This window comes from Clytia hemisphaerica, unplaced genomic scaffold (genome assembly GCF_902728285.1).
Source record: "Clytia hemisphaerica strain Z4C2 unplaced genomic scaffold, Clytia hemisphaerica genome assembly, whole genome shotgun sequence".
Classification (NCBI taxonomy): Eukaryota; Metazoa; Cnidaria; class Hydrozoa; order Leptothecata; family Clytiidae; genus Clytia; species Clytia hemisphaerica.
This window is the reverse complement of record NW_027103900.1, coordinates 1,038,168-1,058,491: the sequence shown is the minus strand read 5'-3', so window position 1 is coordinate 1,058,491 and position 20,324 is coordinate 1,038,168. Positions and strand designations below refer to the sequence as shown.

Here is a 20,324-nt window from a genome sequence, read left to right as displayed (position 1 = left end):
AAGTGGAAGGTGTGCGAAAACTTTTAGGATGAAAGTCTTTACACTATGCTACGGTGCTGCAGAAGTTAAACTCAGGATTTCTCAAGTCATTCCGCAAAACATTGGGAGATCCTTTCAAGTAAGTTTTGTCTCTTCCATATTCCTACCGTGATGTTTTGCTTCAATAATGTTAAATGCTGTATCAGGGAAATCCCTTTTTTTTCACAAACCATGAAATAATTTATTTGACTCGTAATCTTAGAGCCTCGAATTGTTTTAGTAATTAATCCTAAAAAATATCAGAGAACATTTGGAGCCCGGGGGGGGGGTACTAGGGCAAGATGGGCTACGGGGATGCTCCGCTGGTCAGGGTACCTTTTTAAACCTCCACGAGTCCCAGGTAGGGTCGCAAAAACACCAAAATAGAAAAATCAGTCCCTCGTAGGGTGCCTATTTTTGGAAGATTTGGGGAAAAAGTAGAAGATTTGAGAAAATTTTGGAATTTCAGTCCCATTCAGGGTCACTTTTTTCGCAAATTTCAAGTCCCACGTAGGGTCCATTTTTCGAACCTTAGCGGAGCACCCCCGTCGGTCGACAAGGGTAGTACCCCCCCCCCGGGATTTGGAGTAGAAACATATTGTATCAAGTTGAACATGGTAGCATGTCTAGCAGTCTAGGTCACTAGGGCTTATAGTAATTTTTCAAGATCAATCGATAGAAAAATTCTAGTCTGAAACCAAACTGTCTGTAGAACAGAATTACTTTCCAGAACTCTTATAGGAATGACCCAATGCTGGTTTTAATCTTCTTTTTAAATATCAAATTTTATTTATTTTTCAGATTGCTGACACCAGTGGCATCTTCTTGAAATTCGGTTCAAGTGCTGAATTTATTAATAATGAGGGAGTTTTCGAGCTCGGAGACTACCCAGACAAAACTACATTCACTGTATGTATCAGTGGCATCAGTGGAAACCAAGCAAGTCATCCACAACCATCCACCAGTTCGTCACCGGCAACATCACAAGCATCTACCCCCATAAGACAGTCGTCACCCGTGTCCGTATCGCGAATCACACGAAAAGTATTGGCTTCAGTCAGAGTGGTGAAAGCAGATGTAGGAGAAAACGGAAAGCCAGCAAATGTGCATTTCCACAACACGATCGTACATGTAAAACTTTACTCAGAGGATCAGGCCAACGTTCGTTATATCCTCGAAGTGGTTAACAATGAAGTTAGTGACGTCGAAGATCTTGTTCTTGTGGGTCCCGATGGAATCAAGATACCAGACCAGGAAGGAACCAGAGGTTAGTAAAAAGCTTTTCTTTTCTCAGACTCACCTTATTCCATTTTGAAAAGAGCTTAAGTGGAAAATGTAGCAATGTAGAGGCTTTTTTAATAAGAATATCCTCTACACAAGAATGTCAAGTTGAAAATTGGCCAAGTCGTAAGAATAACCTAAGAACACATCTAGGATAGGTTGACAGATTTTTATGAGAACTGATTCGATTGAGTTCTTCGACTAAAATCGAGACTTTGAGACAGAAATCGCTCTTTAGTTAATACCATTGTGTATGTAGACGTCTTGAAAAAGTTTTATTTTAATGTTTGTATTAAGGGCTAGTCTCGAAAAAGTAAGAATATGTTAAGGATACTTTAATGTCAGAAATTTTTGCGTCCAGAATGACCCCTCAATTCGCGAAATTAAATGGTCGCGGCTAATTCGCGAAAATTATTCCCATGAGACACGGTCTTCAGATTTTCTTGATTATTTTTTGCTTATTAGAACATGCAAAATGTCGCGAAAAAGAATTCCAGCCAAATGAATTCTTGCTGATTCGCGAAATTGAATTCCATCGAAACGCGCGAAATTTCGCGAATAATGGCCTGATTGGCGAAATTTTCTGGACGCGAGAATTTCTGACATTAAAGTATTTTTAAAGTAATTTTCTGAAACTTTGGTTTAGTATTTGTTAAGGGTGCGATTTTGAAAGCCAATTTTTTCGCCAGACATACCGTCAGTTGTCAAACCCAATATCCCCTGGGATTTTATCGTATCTGCCTAAACTAATTTTGCGTCAAGTTATAACCTTGCAATTTATACTCTTTTCAGGGATAACGTTCTGGAAAGTTGGTTCCCGGAAGGTTTTTGCTGTCGATAGAGAAGAAATGGATCGACATAGATCACTCGAGTTCGATTCAAGCCCTGCAGTGACAGTTCGTAAACGCAGACGTACCAACAATTCAAGCAGCGAAGACAGAGATTCAACAAACAGTTTGTTATCTGAGCTTTCCGAGGTTAAACGTTTGCTCAAGAGCTACAAATCTCTTGCATTCAAACACAAGTTCCCCGTTTCCTATCTAAAAGCTCTAGAAGAGGCGTTCACATGTTGCATATGCCAACGATTTCCAGCCCGGCAACCAATGGGTTGCCAACAGTGTGGTACATTGGTAAGCTGTCAGTCATGCTCTGATCGCCACTACGCTGGCTCCAATAGTTTGTCATCCAAGTCTTGTCCGAAATGCCGATGCCCCCGAGGTGTGGCGCAATCTTTTAGATTACGTGGATTCGACGACTTAATTGACCAAGTTTTGATCATGGAAAATCTCTCTGACACAGAAGATGCTGATAACGAAAATGACGATGGATTCGATGACACCTTGCCAGTCGTGGTTCCTGAGTAATTCGATAAACTCATTGAAATAGTTTTGAAGATTTTATATTATTTCTAAGTTGTAAAATAGAAAGTTTTAAAAAGTTCTATCCCTGAAAGATGTTTTCTTCTCTCAAAGCATATCTCAGTCTCGTCTCATCATATTATAGGGTTGGATCTGATGGGTATGTTTCGTGTAAAATGAGGCTAAAAGTATTCTTTAAAATAATTTGTAATCGAATTTTAAAGAGTTATATAATTCTAGTTGATTTTTTACTTCTAAAAATTCGGAGTTCCCAAAATTTGATGACCTCAGTTAAAGCTAAATGTATTGATTTTATTCAGTGATAAAGTTCTTCCGTCTCACAGAAATTGTTGTCAAAGTTTTCCGTCTCAGTTAGAAATGGTTATTTAGCAAGAAATACACGCTTTTTTTTTATAAGAATAGTGTACTTTGGCTGAGGGTCAAGTATTCTTAAGAATTTGCCGAAATTGAGGGTGAAATATTCTTAATGTATTCTTACTTTTTCAGACTTGACCTCTAATGCAAACATAAAAAATGACCTATTCGAAAGATTCAGGTGGGGAAGCGCATAATTGAAGCTAAAATTAAATTTCTAACTTAAAGTTACAATTACAAGTCGAACAAAAAACCCAGTTATTTTTGTTACCAAATAGAAAATGACTATGTTCTTATCAAAATCTGTGAAAGTCACCCTGGAAGTATTCTTAGGGTATTCTTACGATTTGGCCCATTTTCACCCTGATATTCTTATAGAAAGTATTCTTATAAAAAAAAGCGTGTAGTGACTTTATTCTCTAGAATAATTCCATCAGAAAGATATCTCGTATTAAAACTGTGTTTATGGCTGATTTTACATTTTGGATATGTTTATTTTTCAATCTTTTTAGTATATTTTCGCTGTATGATCGGCATTTTAAGAAAATTTTGAGTGTTTTAACAAACTTTAGTGCCTTTCTAGCCAATCCATGGGGTAAAAATTTGAAAATTTTCTAGCCCTCGGTCCCAACCATGTTGGGGCCTGTGGGTGTCACTGTATACCAAAATATCTATATTAGGAAATTTTCCATCTCACACAAAAAAACTGCTTTGATCACTGTTTATTGCAATTTTCAAAAATTGGATATCGCGCAAAAAAAGATGTCGGGGGAAAGCGACGAAAATTTTGAGTGGGTGACCAAATTTTTCCCTGACGACATTTTATCACCCGACCAAAACTTTTACCTGATTTTTTTATCCCCGACCAAAACTTTTACCTAAATTTTTATGCTCCAACAACCAAAAATTAAATCCAAATTTTTACACCCTGAATTACAACTTACAAAACATAGGGTGCTTTAAACGTCGAATTACAAGATCTTTTTTCGAGCTAGTGAAGGAAACGAATTCATTTGAAGTGACTAAATTTTAAATTTGGTCGGGGAAAAGTGACGAAAATGCCTCTAGGTGACGAAATTTTCCCTGACGAATTAAAACCCCGACTAAATAAAACTCCAACTTTTTTCCTCGATAAGGTATGTTGTAGTGCGTTAAATCTACTTTGGATAATCATTAACGACTTCTTCGTCGAATTCTTTTCTTTCAACTGTCGAAAACAATGGAAATTGAGTGTTTGTAAAAAAAACATTATCTAAAGTAGAGTGAACACAAAATGCTTGATCGAGTTACGACTTTGAGATATTGGGTGTGGCTAAATAGGAACATTATTAGAAAAACTCATGACGTCATTTTAATGATAACTCGCCTGTTAAGAAATAATTTTGAAATTCTTGGCGCGCTGTACAGCCTCATTTTTTATCTTTATTGTTACAGTGAAAAGATTTGAATTATTTTGAATTTTCTGAAAGAAATGAACATTTTCCAAGTTTTTACCAGTCCATCCTGAAACCGCTTTTAAGGAACATGTCAAAAGACTTCTTAATTCTAATTTTCGTGACTTTCTATAATACGAATATCTCTGCAATTCGAACAATAAAGTTTTCCCCATCCAGATTCGAATTAGCAAGGGTCAACTGTAGCAAAACTTTCGCCTTCAACCTTTATAAAATTGTTCTTAACGGCGTGTAACCAGATAAAAAAATATAACAATTTTAAAAACTAAGAATTTCGTAATTGTATTTTCTTTGCTGGAAAAAAGTAAAAAAGTTGCTAGTTTGGATTTTGTGCCTCAGGGTTGCTTATTTTTGGAGGGTCTGACCCTTAGCAAATTGGCTACCTATAAGAATGTGTACTGCACATTTAGATTCTATTGTTTTCAAGCCGGAGTCAAAAATTGGAAATCTAAATATCTCAACTTTGAAAAAAAGTGGCCCGTAAAATCTGGAAGTTTTGTCTCTACTATCCGTCGGCTTATTGGGAATCAAAATAAATGTCGAAAATCTCATGTAAACTACTCATCAATATATATTTTGCACAATATATTAGAATATATTTCATCAATAAGGATTTAACAGCGCATTGGAAACAAAAATGAAATGCTGAATACAAAATAAAAAAGAACGTGTGTTATCCTGTTGTATATCTGAAAAGATCGTTTCAAAACAGCACCTTTTCAACACTTCTGACTCTCTGCGTTTACTCAACTCAGCACAGTGCGATAATGGATCAGTACCGAAACCATTTACACGTGTCAAGGATTTGCCAGCCACACTCTCGTAATGGTCAGCAGCTTCTTCTTTGCTAAGCATGTGCGTCACTGGAGAGGCTCTGTTCTTTTTCTGCATCAGTTCAATTGGTTGACCTTTCTTCGGTATTGAGTGATGGTTCCAAGCCTCGACAAAACGTTCCAATCCAACGCGAGAAACACGACAGGTTATCCAAGAAACTGCAAATCTGGTTAATTGGGAAGAGAAATCTATGCTTCCATCTTGAATAAATTGATTCAGTGCTTTTTTCAAAGGGTAATTGATTCGGCTATTGACTTCAACCCACATTCTCTCTATGATGTTATTTTCGGTAGACTTAGTTGTTTTATAAGGGACTATCGATGAATTTCGTCGCTGGTCTCTCATAATTTCTTGAACATAACAAATCAAAAGAAATTCTTTACCCCCGTCAACTCGAACTTGATCCCATAAACCATACTTCAAAACTGTTCTTTTATAAATTTCTTCATAAATCGTTAAGTTGTTTTTTATTGGCATGGTTGAATAAGCAACAATCATCCCAGAATAGCCATCTCGAGCCATAACATGAGTTACGCCAAACATCACAAGTTTCTCATTTTGATCGATATGAATCTTGTGACCAAAATATTCAGCATTATAGCATTTCGGATTTAGTGATCGACCAGCTGTCACTTCTCGTTGACGTTGTGAATCAGTTTCAAAATGTGTACTAACCAAGCATTCTATCTAAACTAAAGAGCGCAATTCAAATTTAGTTCATACCGTTGAAATCTCTTTCTCGACGAGTTCATCCAATTTCTCCTTTCCAAATAAACCCTTCTTATCTATGTTATTGTCATTGCAAAATCTCCTCACAGATCTTGTTGATAAACCATTCGTAGCAGGTGCTTCAGATGTCAATATTTTTGAAATTTCAGGTTTTGCCAGCCAACACCAACATCTTAACGCGGTCGTACTCCATCTCAACTACTGTTAAACAACCGTCTTATTCATGAAGTCTTTTTGAACAAAATAACAATCGATGAAAATCAAACAATAAGAAACAACATTCTATTGTTCTAGACCCAAAGCAAACAATAGAAAAAATACGTATTTAGTTACTAGGCCTCTCCAGTAGTCCCATTCCCTTTAGGGCAAAGAGTGGTTTAAAAATACCGGGAAAATGAAACGAGATAAGAAATCAAAAAATGAATCGAAATTCAATTTTCAATAATAATTTTGAATCTTTGAAATTGAAAATTGGAGCGAAAGAATTAATTTTCAATTTTTAAAAAATTGAAAATTGATGAAAATGGAATTGAATCAATTTTCAATTTTCAAAATTATTGAAAATTAGATGAAAATTGAATGGACGTTTTCATACACGGATGAAGATGCAGCTCATGTGTAAATTTGAACAAGATTGGAACTTTTTCCATGATGCTACGTGTGAAAATGGTTATATATTTCTAGATCTGTCTCGTTCAACGAATTGGTGGCTTGATTTTTCAAACTCGACACAGAATTATTTCAATTACCAATTAAATGGAATATGGCAATGGAGACTAAACTGCAGCTCATGTGTAAATTTGAACAAGATAGGAACTTTTTCCATGATGCTACGTGTGAAAATGGTTATATATTTCTAGATCTGTCACGTTCAACGAATTGGTGGCTTGATTTTTCAAACTCGACACAGAATTATTTCAAATACCGATTAAATGGAATATGGCAATGGAGACTAAACTGCAGCTCATGTGTAAATTTGAACAAGATTGGAACTTTTTTCATGATGCTACGTGTGAAAATGGTTATATATTTCTAGATCTGTCTCGTTCAACGAATTGGTGGCTTGATTTTTCAAACTCGACACAGAATATTTCAAATACCGATTAAATGGAATATGGCAATGGAGACTAAACTGCAGCTCATGTGTAATTTGAACAAGATTGGAACTTTTTTCATGATGCTACGTGTGAAAATGGTTATATATTTCTAGATCTGTCTCGTTCAACGAATTGGTGGCTTGATTTTTCAAACCCGACACAGAATTATTTCAAATACCGATTAAATGGAATATGGCAATGGAGACTAAACTGCAGCTCATGTGTAAATTTGAACAAGATTGGAACTTTTTCCATGATGCTACATGTGAATATGGTTGTTTCTGGATCTGTTGTGTTTTACGAATTGGCGGCTTGATTTTTCAAACTCGACACAGAATTATTATAAATACTAATTTTAAATGGAATATGGACATGGTAAATGTAGACTAAAATGCAGCTCATGTGTAAATTTGAACAAGATTAGAACTTTTTTCATGCAATGATGTTGTTTCTTATGGAAGTTGAATTTAATGATATTTTGAATTTGATTGTTTACCTTCGGGTAGAAAGTTTCGAGCTTTCAACATTCAATTTATTTTTGATTGACTACTGTACATTATGTTTCGTTTATTTTTTCACTTCCCTGTTCTAAGAAATGAAGAAAGGGAGAATTATCCTTGTCGACTTATTTTTCATTTTATTTTGCTCGACGCAGTAAAATTTTAAATCCTTTGGACATCCCTTTCCTGAAATCTTGTTAAACATTTTTTGGAATTTTTGGAAATCGCGTAAATTACGCTTTTGCTGGGCCTTCACGCCTAACGGGCTTCTTGTATTAATCGGTTTCTGTCTGTTTGCAAATTAGAAAAGAAAGCACAAAACAAATTAATGGTACGAACATTCAAGCCAGTTCTTGGTACCACCAACTAAATCTTATCCTTATTTTGGGGGTGTTATGTTAACCATAGAGATAGAGAATAATCTTCAATCTTTTTCAAGTGAAAATCTGAAGCCTTAAGATTTTGACCGTATTGAGAATGGTGAATCTAGCTCTTTTTTTTGTTTTCGTACGACATATTTCCCGAAACCCGACGATAGATTTTACTTTCAATCTGGCGTTTGTGTGAAAACCATACAAGTTGCGTGTTTCAGATGGGAAATAATTGGCTTTATTTCCCATACAAGAGTTTCGAATCTAGCCCTTAAGTCCATATGGTGGCCAATTTTTGGACCTTCAAACTAGAGAACTTTAAACTCTTTTTTCTCTATAAGAAAAAAAATTTCGATGAGGCTCGGCTGTTCTCAACTAAATTGTTGTTATTTTTGAGGCTCATTTTTCGTATCTGTTAAAAAAATTTTTTTTTAACGATCATACCTCCGAGCACAATGATTAATGCTGTATTTAGCAAACTATCAATTTTCTTTTTAGGAGGAAAATCTGACAAGGATAAGAGAAAAAATAATCTTACCTTGGAGAAATATTTGACAGCAATTGATAAATTTTGCATGATCACTGGATGGCCACAGATGAAGTTTCAGCATTGACTTGTGTGTAAAAGTGAAGAAATCTATATGTATGGGAAAGAGAAGCGATAGTTCTGGTTATATACTCGCTTATTCACAAAGTAGGAGGACATTAATAAGTAATACTGATTACAATAAAATAAATCTCTATAAATTATTTTCGCTCCCTTTTTTTAATACTCTAATGAATTGAAGTTCTGGTATGTTTAAAACAGCGAAACCTGATTGTAGAAAAACCGGATTATAGAAAAGCCACAGCCTCAGAAAGGGCAAAACAGTAAGAAAGCCAAACGTCTGATAAACACTTTCAAATCGTTGCGGGGTGTATTTTACAGATCAGATTTAAGTGCTTCTAAGAGCTTGTCTTGTCCTAAGACGCTTAGGATTACTACAGAAAAACCTAAACTTGAGAATTTACTGAGTTTAATCCGTCAAAATGCTCTAATTCCCATATAATTATTCATATTATTTATTAATGAGATTTAGAGGGCTCAGAATCTGAATTGTCTGTAGGGCTACAAAATCTCAGCATGGTATGCCTTCGAGAGGTACCTAGACGTAGGCGATAAGTCTAGGCCATTGTAATGGAAGCCTAATATATTTGTGAACCTGCTTGGGGCTACGATGGTTACTGTTGCAATTATAGGGATGTATAATGGTCCCATGCATACTATATATCCGCTACTACTACTAAACGAATACAACACAACGCCTTCAACTAGTTGAAAAAGCCAGACTCTAGGAATTTTAACTAGAAGCGCTTTTAAGAAGTTATTGCCATTATAAAACAATGCTTCCCTTTTCCTCTTAAGCTACAATAGGTACTTCAGCATGTCAAAATTATCCTCGTTTAACTTGTACTTTCATAGGCACGGAGGGGTAATAAATTGAGATAATTTGTATTTCATTATTTGGTATGATTCTTGGATAACTACACAGGAAATGTTTTGAGTAAAATTGTCCCAACCGAAATCTAAGTATAATATAAAGAAATCTGGATCTTAAAATTTTTACTTGGTTCGGACATGGCTTGCTGATGGTGATTCCATTTTTCTTTCCTCTCATGAGGTCTTAGAGAATGAGGTTTTAGAATCATCTGATCTCTGTAGTTTCATCAGAACATGGACATATAAACGACTGGACATCCATCTGCTTTGTATTTTTGTAGAAAGCACTGTAGCTTCGTTGCCGCCTCAAACATAAAATGAAACAATAAATCTTGATGATATACCTCTTGGGAACCTTGCTAACAACGTCAAAACTTCCACAAAAGTCTCTGTTGTTCTACTTTTCTAAAGTCTTTTATCAATATCATAACAAAGATAACAGAGGCAAAATCATCGTCATTTGTCAAAACTCCGACTAATATTTCTAAATTTTGAATCAATTATTTTACCTAAAGTAATTCAAAGAAATAGAATTGTGAGGGAATATTGTCGGATTTTTTATACCAATTTTGAAATACAGGCGACAACGAAGCTCGCTTCAAAGACACAATAGAAGAAAGACGTCCAGTTATGATTTATCCCATGTGAAGGCGCAGTAGTGTACAAGTATTGATCACCGTCTAGGAGATCAGGACCTTAACTCCAACTCGGTGCTGTGTTTCACTTAATGAAAAGTAAATGTTACTTTGCTAGGACCAACCCATACCATGTGAGAGCCGTTGGGTGGACAGAAACTCTACATGCCGTTCAACGACTGTGTGACAAATCTGTGCTAGTGTCTAGCAAGCTTGCGCGAAATAAAAAACCATCGCGTTGACGACTCTAATGAGATGACTCTTCAGCTCTTTTAATGGGGGGGGCTTTGTTCTTTTTGAGGAGAGTAATTCAAAGTCTGACGTCTCGCGCATGCAAGCCTATCCAAGCTTAGTGGGTACGGTGCTGAAAACCAGACTATTTACATTATGCCTTTCCTGATGGTAGCTACGCGAGTTCTGGAAGCATTGGGATCCGGAGGGGAGCACCAAGCGGTCTGAAAGGGGAAGTAGGGCTAGACCACTCGATAGGTCATCTCATCGGCACCTGATGTAAAGAGAAGCCATCCACTGTCATCCCACGCACATGTATTACTTTAAGGGCAGAAAGTTTCGCGAAATTAACTTTCGCGAATTTCTTGTTTAATTTCTTACCTGGCAGAAACTTTCGCGAACAAATGCCAAAAACGCGAAAAACACGAAAGTTTCTGCCCTTAAAGTAGTTATAATATCCTACACTGCTGTGTGAATCACGCATCTATTGCCTGTAAGGCGTAAAGCAATATGTGATGTTGTCGATTTTTTAAAGAGACGTACTGTTTTGAAACTAAATCAAAATCAATCAAAATTTGTCCCTCGATCGAAGAATACCGTTCAATACACCGTTTAGTAGTGTCGATTTCCATTGTTTTGATTTTAGCGACCACGTGAAACTACGGGGGAGAGCGTAAAAATGGTAGGTAAAAATCCGGTTCTCGTAAGGAAACCTAGCAGAGAAACGGTAGGTAAAGAACTCCTTTAATCATAACTTCTTTTCCTCGAGATGAATTTTTTTGAAAATTTCAGGAGAGATTCATAAAATTATAATTGATATCATGTTTAAATATCTAAATCATTCTCTCTAGGGGAAAGAAAAAAATTGACAATGTTTACATTCCTCTAACCTTCCACAGTACTAAAGTGCGCATTTTTACCTACCGCCTCTGCGGTGGAGCACCGTGGAGATTGAGAGCGAGCGAGACTGCTAAACAGTGTATTGGTACCTAGAAACTACCCATAGCAATTGACTGGTGAAACGGATATAAAACGATGCATTGGATCTTCATACACCCTTAATTGTAACAGTAACCAGCATAGTTCCAAGTGGTTTCTCAAATGTAGCTCCACCCGTAGGTTTCATTACAATAGTACAGGCTTATTGGTTAAAGCCGGATTTACACACGTCACTTTTTTTCGACCGTCACAAAAACTTCAAACTATCTAAGCAAAATTCAAGCAAGAATCGTTCTGTAAACAGCTCACAAATTTCGTTGCATTGATGCTAGATATTTTGCTTGAGTTTACTTTGAGAGTTTCGAAAATATGCCGAAATACTAAGCGTTTGTAAATTGGGCTTAAGTCTAAGCACCTCTCGAAGTCTTGAAGACAGGTTACACAGATTCTGAGCCTTCTAAATTTCGTTACATGTATGAATAATAAAGATATAGGAATTAGAGGATTTGGATGGATCATAGAGGTATAAAGAAAACAGGAGTTGAATGTGTCGGTAATTGGTCGTTAAAGTCTTTTGATTTCTTTTATAAAATGTATCAAAAGAAATTCTAAGCTCGCCCGATGAAATAAGACTTTTTAGTAGAACTCAAGTTTGCTCTGAACATTCTAATAATCAGTATTGAAGATTCTAGCCTTTTAATATACGAAAATTAGATAAAACTTCGTCCACGAAACAAATTTATGTTCCATTTCGCTATCCGTTCAATTTTGTTTTGAAAAGATATTTTCTCAAGCCAGAAAATGAAAAGTTCTTTATAAGCACACACGATTTCAGACTCAATTTGTAGACATAAAGTCGCTGGAGAATTTTGGAGGAAAGTATCAAGCAATAGAGTTCACCTGAAAGAAAACATTGATCGAAAAATCTTATCATTTGATGAAGGATTGCCAAGTTTACAGGCCTTTTTTTAGTCCAAATATTTTCTTACACTGATGTCAGAAACAATGAATCTCGTCTCATCTAATTTCTAAAGCTTAAATGAGCCAATAAGATTTAACCTATGGATAAAAGAGCTCATTAAAAATGCACGATATATGAGATTATGAGCATGCATACATCGTAACTTTTTTAATCGTAGGGCGAGCTTGGTTACAATAGCATACTTCTCTTGTCTTTCTTTATACCTCCATGGATGGATTAAACTCAGCAAAATTCTCAAGCTCGGGTTTTTTCCTTGGTAAGGCTAAACGTTTTAGGGCAAGATAACCACCTAGAAGCTCTTAATTCTGGTCTGTAAAATACACACGACGATTTAAATGTATTCTTAATTCTTTGCATTTGTCAAACTAAAGAATAGAGGGTTCAGCTTTGTTTAATGACGAGATATAATACAGATACGATGAGTGAATTTGCCAAATTTTTGAGCAATAGCTTGGAAATTTCATCGTTTCTGGGATCAAATCTTACCAAAGATCATGCTTATTAAGTGCTGACCAGACACATTTAGCCCTTTTCTTGCTAAGTACCCCTCTGAGTATAAGACGAAGAAGTGAGTGGCTCTAAACATTATTAAGAATCATTTCACTCATTCATTTCAGAGAAAAAAAAATCTTTTTTGGACGGTAAGGAAATTGTACTCTGGTCTGTAAATTACACATTTTTACTGCAAACTTATTGAAAATTTGCGCAAACAATGTTTAATGCCTTTTCTAGGAGTACATAAAGTTTTGGTATGTTTAAAATGCATATTTCTTGAGTTATGACTAAAAGAATTGCCTTACTCCATGATAACCCGCCTACAACTGCAGCCAAACCTGAGAAAACAAAAGTGACTTATATCTCGAGATAGGAAAGTTTACAGACCCAGCTTTGTATCTCACAATTAATCAGTATCAAATTTCCGATCAATTGATATATGATAAGCCTATATTTGGTTTGAAAGAATTTTCAGTTTTGCCTACGGGGGTCCAATGACCAAAAGTCCGCCATTATGGATACCCAGATGAGATATCCAGGTGGCCCAGAAGCTTAAAACATTCTTATTACCATAAGGAACAAGAAAAACCCCAAGAAAGTTAGTCCACCAAATGGATAAGATACTTCCCGGCTCGCAGCTGTCGACAAAAATACTAAAAAAGGGCAAAATTTATAAGAACAATTTTTAGCTTAAAATTCAAAAAGTTACGAACATCCTAAGGCTTCAAAAATTCTGAGTGTTCTTATTAAAAAAACTTGTAGTACTAACCTCTAAAGAACCACTACTCTACTAAGAACAAAACTAGAATTCTTATAGCATTGTCTCATTCTACCATGTCAAAGGATAGCTGTACAATTCAATAAAACTTAAGTCCATTCACTTAAGGTTCAATTCACCACCTGTACATTTGAAGTTTGAGAAATATCTCACAAGCAGTTTTGTTTCCTTATCGCTGGAGTCACCAGAAGCTCGATAAGCTTCACCAAACGAAATGGCCACAAGTTCATTGAATCGTAGCCTTTGGCATAAATGACTTTGACCTGTGTGGAAAAATAATGAAAAATTTATTAGTAAACGATATGGTATATTTCATAAAATTAGGGGATTTTGTGTTATTTTCGAACTTAAACAGTACTTTTAGAATGTAATTTGTCTGTGTAACAAAACGATTCGAATTTATCAATGTTTTAGTCTCCTTGGTTACTTTTAAATTTACCGGTACGTCTCAATTTCCTGAAAAATTTCCTGAAGAATTTGGAGCATCCTGGCGAATTTATCGATTCTAAGTACTCTAAGGTCCCGAATAAACGTCCCCATCCTGGAAAATATTTTCTGCTATGTTATAAAAAGCTGAAGTGCTCTAAAAAGCCTGGTTTTATTATATAATTACCTTATTTGGGGGATGTACATTTCAGTGAAACCCCCCGGCAATTAGCCCCCCCCCAGTTTATTATATATTTCGGACCCCCCCCCTTTTATTCGAGACCATAGATTAGATTTGAATACATTTCAAGTTGCATTAATCAGGTCAATTTGAAATCTATAAAAATTCAATTACTTTCACAGCAGAAGGAAAGGACGGCGCCCTAATGTGCGGATCTAGACTAAACATGGGAAGCCTATCCTAGGTAAAAATTATTTAGAGTTCAACAACTTCCAATGAAAAGAAAACTCTCACCCTTTCAAGATTTTGAACTATGATATTGGATCGTTTACTAATAGTCCCGTCGTATTGGGCTCAACCTGACTACCTTACTGGCCCTTTCTTTACGGGGTGCAGAAAATAATTGGCGAGAGACTTTATCCTTTTAGACCATATTTCAGAGACCCTTTGAATATTTGATCAAATTTTTAAGTAAAAGATGTCTCCCAAACTCGAAATCAGACCCACTCAAATTTTAACGGTATTTTCATAGTCCCGCCGGTGGATTGACTGTAGAAGGGGCGTGGAAAAGTTCGAATTAAAAAGGGTTGAACTTTCCGAAGACATACTTTTGGACAATCATCTATATAATTCGTATAAATAATACCTTTCCGGTTTTAGTTTGGATTGGCGAAGAAGAGCAAGATTTTTTCTAGACAGCAGTTTATGAACTATATCATAGACAACCAAGAGGCAATAGGAAGACAAAAATAAGAAGATAAAAAAGACTCTTATCTAGTCCATTACCATCACATCTAGATAATTTATCATAAAATTAAGATTAAAATTATTGCCCCCGCAGGAGCGTAGCGACGAGGAGGCACTCATAGTTTCCCGCATAGATATTGGACTGGAATCTCGAAATTTTGTTGCGCTTTGTCGCGCCCAAGCATCCCCGTAGTTAGTCTCTTCCGTAAATGTTCGGTTTTTTTTCCTGGACGGTAGTATACATATTTTCATATTACGTTATATGCTATTACCATTATTACATATTACAATTTATTAGTTTTGATTTAGCTTTGAAAAGCTGATGCGAGTGTAATAAATACAAATTATAACAGTGTATGATATAACACGAATTACAATATTACTTGTGCAAATCAAAACAAACAAAATGGCAGACTGGTTATGATGATGATGAGCTGATTCATTGACTGGAAAAAGTGTTTTGTATGTCAAATTTTGTTCCTTGTCTTTGAAACTGAATACTAACTACTGTAATTTAGTCAGAAGTTCACTTCAGCAATGATTTCAATTCTTTTTCCGGAATCTTTAAAGAAATTTGCTCAAGTTTTCAAATGTACATTTGATATTTTTGTTCAAACTCTATAATTTATCTTTGTCTTTTATTTTATTAACTATCTTTATTGTTTATAGAGCTTCTCGAGCTTTAAATACCATCATATGGTCGTAACTCGCGAGAAAGTCCTTCTTAACTTAGTAAAACAAGATACCGGCAAAGTACAAAAAAGTTGAATGTATGCATATGTAAAGTTGAATCCAAAAGTGGTTCAATCAATGTAAACAAACTTCTTCTTTTGGTCTTCAAAATAGATTTACCTCACAGTTTTTTCACTGTTTTTCAGTGTGGTAAATCTATTTAAAAAACCTGCAAAAAGTTTGTTTACATTCGTTTAACTTTACATGCGCGCATTCAACTTTTTCATGCAGTTGTGATAGCCTAAATAACTTACGCTCCAGTGGTTTGGTGAAATAGCTCCGATTCTGGCTTTCCAAGTTAGGATGGACCTTCCCGAAGGCATTTAACGGTGGTTAGACTAGGTACACAGACAGTCATACAGAAACACCATAAAGCGAAAGTATATATAGCTATAAAATCAAAAAGTCTAGCTTCCTGAAGGCACATCTCTTCATTGTCTGCGCTTCTTGGAGAAAAGATTGCATCATGAAAAAGTACTATGCACTTGAAAAAAAATTTAGGCGCATTTCAACTTTTCTCGACTGTACGTCTGAATGGATCACAATGGCATTCCTTTATTTTTCTTTTGACCAATAAAATAGAAGATTTTGCTTGAGAAGTGCAATCACAGCGTACGCAAGTGGAGGCCGGGCCTTAACTAGGATTGGCTTCTATTTCACCCTATTTAAGATGGCGCAGAACTTTTTGATAAATTTCATACGCAGAATCCTCTTGACTACAGTATTGTTTATTAGGCAAAGTTGCAATAGAGAATTGTTGAAATATAGCAGCCAATGAAAAAAAACAAGCTATTTCTGATTGGTTACCTTGTTGATTTATTCATCGCTATATATTTTGCCTACAATCTAAGATGTCTGCGGCATTATCAGAAAAGGTCTATTTAGTGAATAATATTGACGATATATATTGTTGTAAGAAAGAAACTAAGGAGAAACAAGCAACATGCTGAATGGACCTACCTGATGATGAAAGTCAGTTAGCAATGCGAAAAGAAAAATGAAAAAAATATAGCATTCAGTCAGAAAATATAGCATTTAGCGAAAATACACAACACAATAAATTCATCATTGATTGTTGATGGGGGAAGAGAGAAGGGTTGTAGGGAAAAAATAAATAGGAAGTTCTGGTCGCAAAAATCAGTTTTATTGACAATTGAATCATGCTTGATGGTGAGCATTGTTATCAATAATGTTTTTGTGTGAAAAACATAGAAATACAAGGACAAAATCCATACAAAAACGGCGATTTCCGGCAACCGGAAAATTTTTTTTCTCAAAAATCGAACTCGGCCATTTTTTGAGCATTGCGAATACGCATCTTTCTGCAAAAAATCAGAAAAAACTAAAAATGAAAATTCGAGAAAAAGTCAAAAAACCGGTTTTTCCGGCATTTTCGGCCGGAAATGAATTTTTTCGAAAATCGGGCTCCGTCACAATTTAGGTATTGACATTTTGCATCAGTGTGCACAATTTCATGAAAAAATATAAAGTACAGCTCAAGAAATTCAAGAAATACCGTTTTTCCGGCGAAAATCGGCTGTTCCGGCGATTTTTAGAAAGTTCCGGGTTCAAAAATCAATTTTATTGAAAATTGAAACATGCTTTATGGTGGGCATTGCTATTAATAATCTTTTTGAATGAAAAAACAACCAATTATATGGAAAAGTCCAATGAAAATCCAGAAAAACGGCGATTTCCGGCATATTTCCGGCATTTTCGGCCGGAAAAAATTTTTTCTCAAAAATCGGACTAGGCCATGTTTTGGGCATTGTTAATACGCATCTTTGAGCAAAAAATCAGAAAAAACTAATGATGAAATCTCGAGAAAATGCCGAAAAACCAGTTTTTCCGGCATATTTCCGCCATTTTCGGCCGGAAAATTTTTTTTTTCGAAAATCGGGCTCCGTCACATTTTGGGTATTGCCATTTTGCATTATTGTGCAAAAAATTAGAAAAAACTATTGAGCGTATCTCGAGAAAAGCTGGCAACAGACGAACGAACGGACGAACGAACGGACGAACGAACGGACAAGGGTTAATTTAAAGGACTACCTTAGGTAGGTCCAAAAAAACAAACAAGAGATGTGAAAACCTGTAAGCTAATGATACCATAAATTTTGAAATATATTTTTGAGAAGCTTTTCCAGCTTTTCCTTAAATTTTATTAAATTATCAAGCTGCGAATTCTTCAAGTATTTTGTTAATGGAATATAATTTTTTTTCAAGCAAATGCCTCAATCAATCAATCAATCAATCAACCAATCAATCAATTATTAAATCAATCAATTATTCCTGATTATTTTTTAATGTTTTAATTTTTAAAGCATTAAAGCTTTATAAGTGCATGACATGATCTTTATGTGGGGGCATTTAGTGAAAGCTATGACTAGTTTTAACATAAAATATGTACAATTTCCGTAGTGCAGTATTGAAAAGAAATTTACAATTTTGTGGTGAATCATCATTATTATTCAATTTTGCTTATAGTCCAGAGTGTGGATGCGTTTACACATCCCTGGCATTTGGCATTTCATAATTGGTTTCAAGGGGAAGATTTTTTTCTCCTGTTGTGCATATTTTAGTTTTAGAACGTTTCATTTTCCCCTGTTGGAAGCATCATTTCATTCTATTTTGTGATTTTTTTTGAATCTTGTAAATTGAAATTCGATTTGAATTTTTTTTACCAACTGATCATGGTGCAAAGAAGACACCGGCGTCAAATAATGAATAAAATTAGATTTATAGTTTTCACTTTTTTTATCATTCGATCATTCGATCAACATTCGAATCACCAAAAGCCAAACAAAATTTATAAAATACTTTAAAATACGAATTCCTATGGCCTAATTATTTAGGTTTATTTAAAAATGAGAGTGCCTTAATTACTTTGTGAATTAATTAAATAAAATACAAGTCCTAAACTAACCGGTGCACAGATGGTGGGAGGAGGGTGTTCAGGTATCATTATAAAGTTTAAAGTCAGACGTTTTAAAAAGAGTCTTTACATCATTCAATTGACTTCGGAATTCAAGAACTCTTTTCTATTGTATGTCTTTCGCATCGCAATCTTCCTCAGAGACATACCTTTAGTCACGAGTTCATCCTCCTTGAATTTTTCAAGCTTTACGGTAATTACAAGTTCCCGAAAGTACTTTAAAGAGATGATCAATTAAAAATCATTTTAGATCTCAGCAAAAATTAAACTGGCACTAGCCTAACTAAATACCACTTACCACATACATCAATGTAATATAAAATAAAATTCACGTATAAGCTACTTCAAAACTAAAACAACATTTAAATTTAAGATAAGGTTTATTGCCAAGATTCAAAGCTCATGTCGTAAATTTACGGGAATGTGCAATATACCATTTATACACACTTCTCGAGGTAAATTAAAATTATTGCGGGCCTCGTTTTCACATATAATAACTACACCAAACGATATTTTTACACATGTGAAAGGCCTTTTCATAAATTATTCTGAGTGAAACGACTGCCTCGCTTTGAAACCATCACTAAAGTGATCATATCCGGTAAGTGTCTTTTTGGATAGAGTGAATTTTAAAGAACTTCTTGGGAAGGAATCAATTACCATAGTAATATTTTGAAGCGACGTAAGCGTTGCTCGTGACGTAAATTATAAAAAGGTCCATATGCTTCCCAAATGAATCTTGAAACAAAACTGCAAAAGCTTGCAAACATTAGGTATGTCTGATGACGTTAAAGCATTAATTTTGCAACAATAATTTGAAAACGAGGTTCGCAAGGACTTGATGCATTCTTAGAAAAGCGTACCGATAGCATAACAGGGATTTAGCGTTTTCGTACCAAAATAGCGGTAGACTTTAACGGCAGTGTATCGTCGCCAGCATTTGTAATTTGTTCAAATTTCATTCCGTGATTCATACCAATTTCTGCATGAAATTCAGCATTCAGTGATGCGGAGGCGCACTCGTTAAACCACCAACCCGCCCGAGCGAAATTGTCAGAGCACGCGCCGCCACTCTCGGCATCATTGTCTGAATCAAAGGTGGAGAATTTCATTCTATTCTGGTATATCATGTCATCACCATCGTTCATTCCGCTAATAGGATGCACAGGCAACGGTGGATCAAGTTTGTGTTCATATTCACCAACATTGAGTTCATATTTACTGGCTTTGTCACCGATATTGAATCCATTGTAGTATGGATAGTAGAAGATACCTTCAAAGCTTTGAAGTATCAATATGATTTCATTATCAGTGTTGGGTTTAGTAAGTTGGTGTAATTTTTCGTTACCGTACCAAAAATCTTTGGATAAATCACCGAAGCCAGCTTTGTACTCTCTCCATGATTTATCGAAAGTGATATCACCGTATTTGCGTCTTTGGATGACTGTCCAACCACCATCGAGAAGAGACATTCTGCAATGAATCGGTCGATAGATTGATGGTTCACCAGGGATCTTCATGCCATAAACTCCATCCATTTTCCAACCTTTCTTTGAGATATCCTTACAATCAGTTACGTTCTTCACCAAAGATATGAACTTGATTTTGGAATCGAAATCGAAATCCACATCACAGTCTCGTTTCTCAAAGTATTGAGCTGTTGGTGAAAGCTTGATTTTGCTGGCTATGTCCAGTCTGCTGATGTTTTTCAAATGACATGTTTTGATTTCCTCGAAAAAAGTGGCT

At 35.5% G+C, this 20,324-nt stretch overlaps 2 protein-coding genes across 5 annotated transcripts in view; one reads left to right on the top strand and one right to left on the bottom strand.

The window, feature by feature from the left end:
• LOC136808848 (uncharacterized) overlaps positions 1 to 20,324 on the bottom strand; it is a 51,736-nt gene that overhangs the window by 19,828 nt on the left and 11,584 nt on the right. The window contains exons 3-4 of one of the 4 annotated variants that reach the window (XM_067065406.1): positions 13,677 to 13,820; positions 8,556 to 8,654 (exon numbers count right to left, since the gene is read on the bottom strand). The gene's annotated coding sequence lies outside the window, so the exon portion shown is untranslated. Of the gene's footprint in view, positions 1 to 8,555; positions 8,655 to 13,548; positions 13,651 to 13,676; positions 13,821 to 20,324 lie in introns of those variants that run through there. The other 3 variants (XM_067065407.1, XM_067065408.1, XM_067065409.1) reach the window with 3 other exon arrangements.
• Positions 29 to 2,663, top strand: LOC136808770 (uncharacterized). Its single transcript, XM_067065308.1, has 3 exons — positions 29 to 118; positions 820 to 1,285; positions 2,092 to 2,663. The coding sequence occupies exons 1-3, from the start codon at positions 29 to 31 to the stop codon at positions 2,661 to 2,663; spliced, it is 1,128 nt and encodes a 375-aa protein (XP_066921409.1).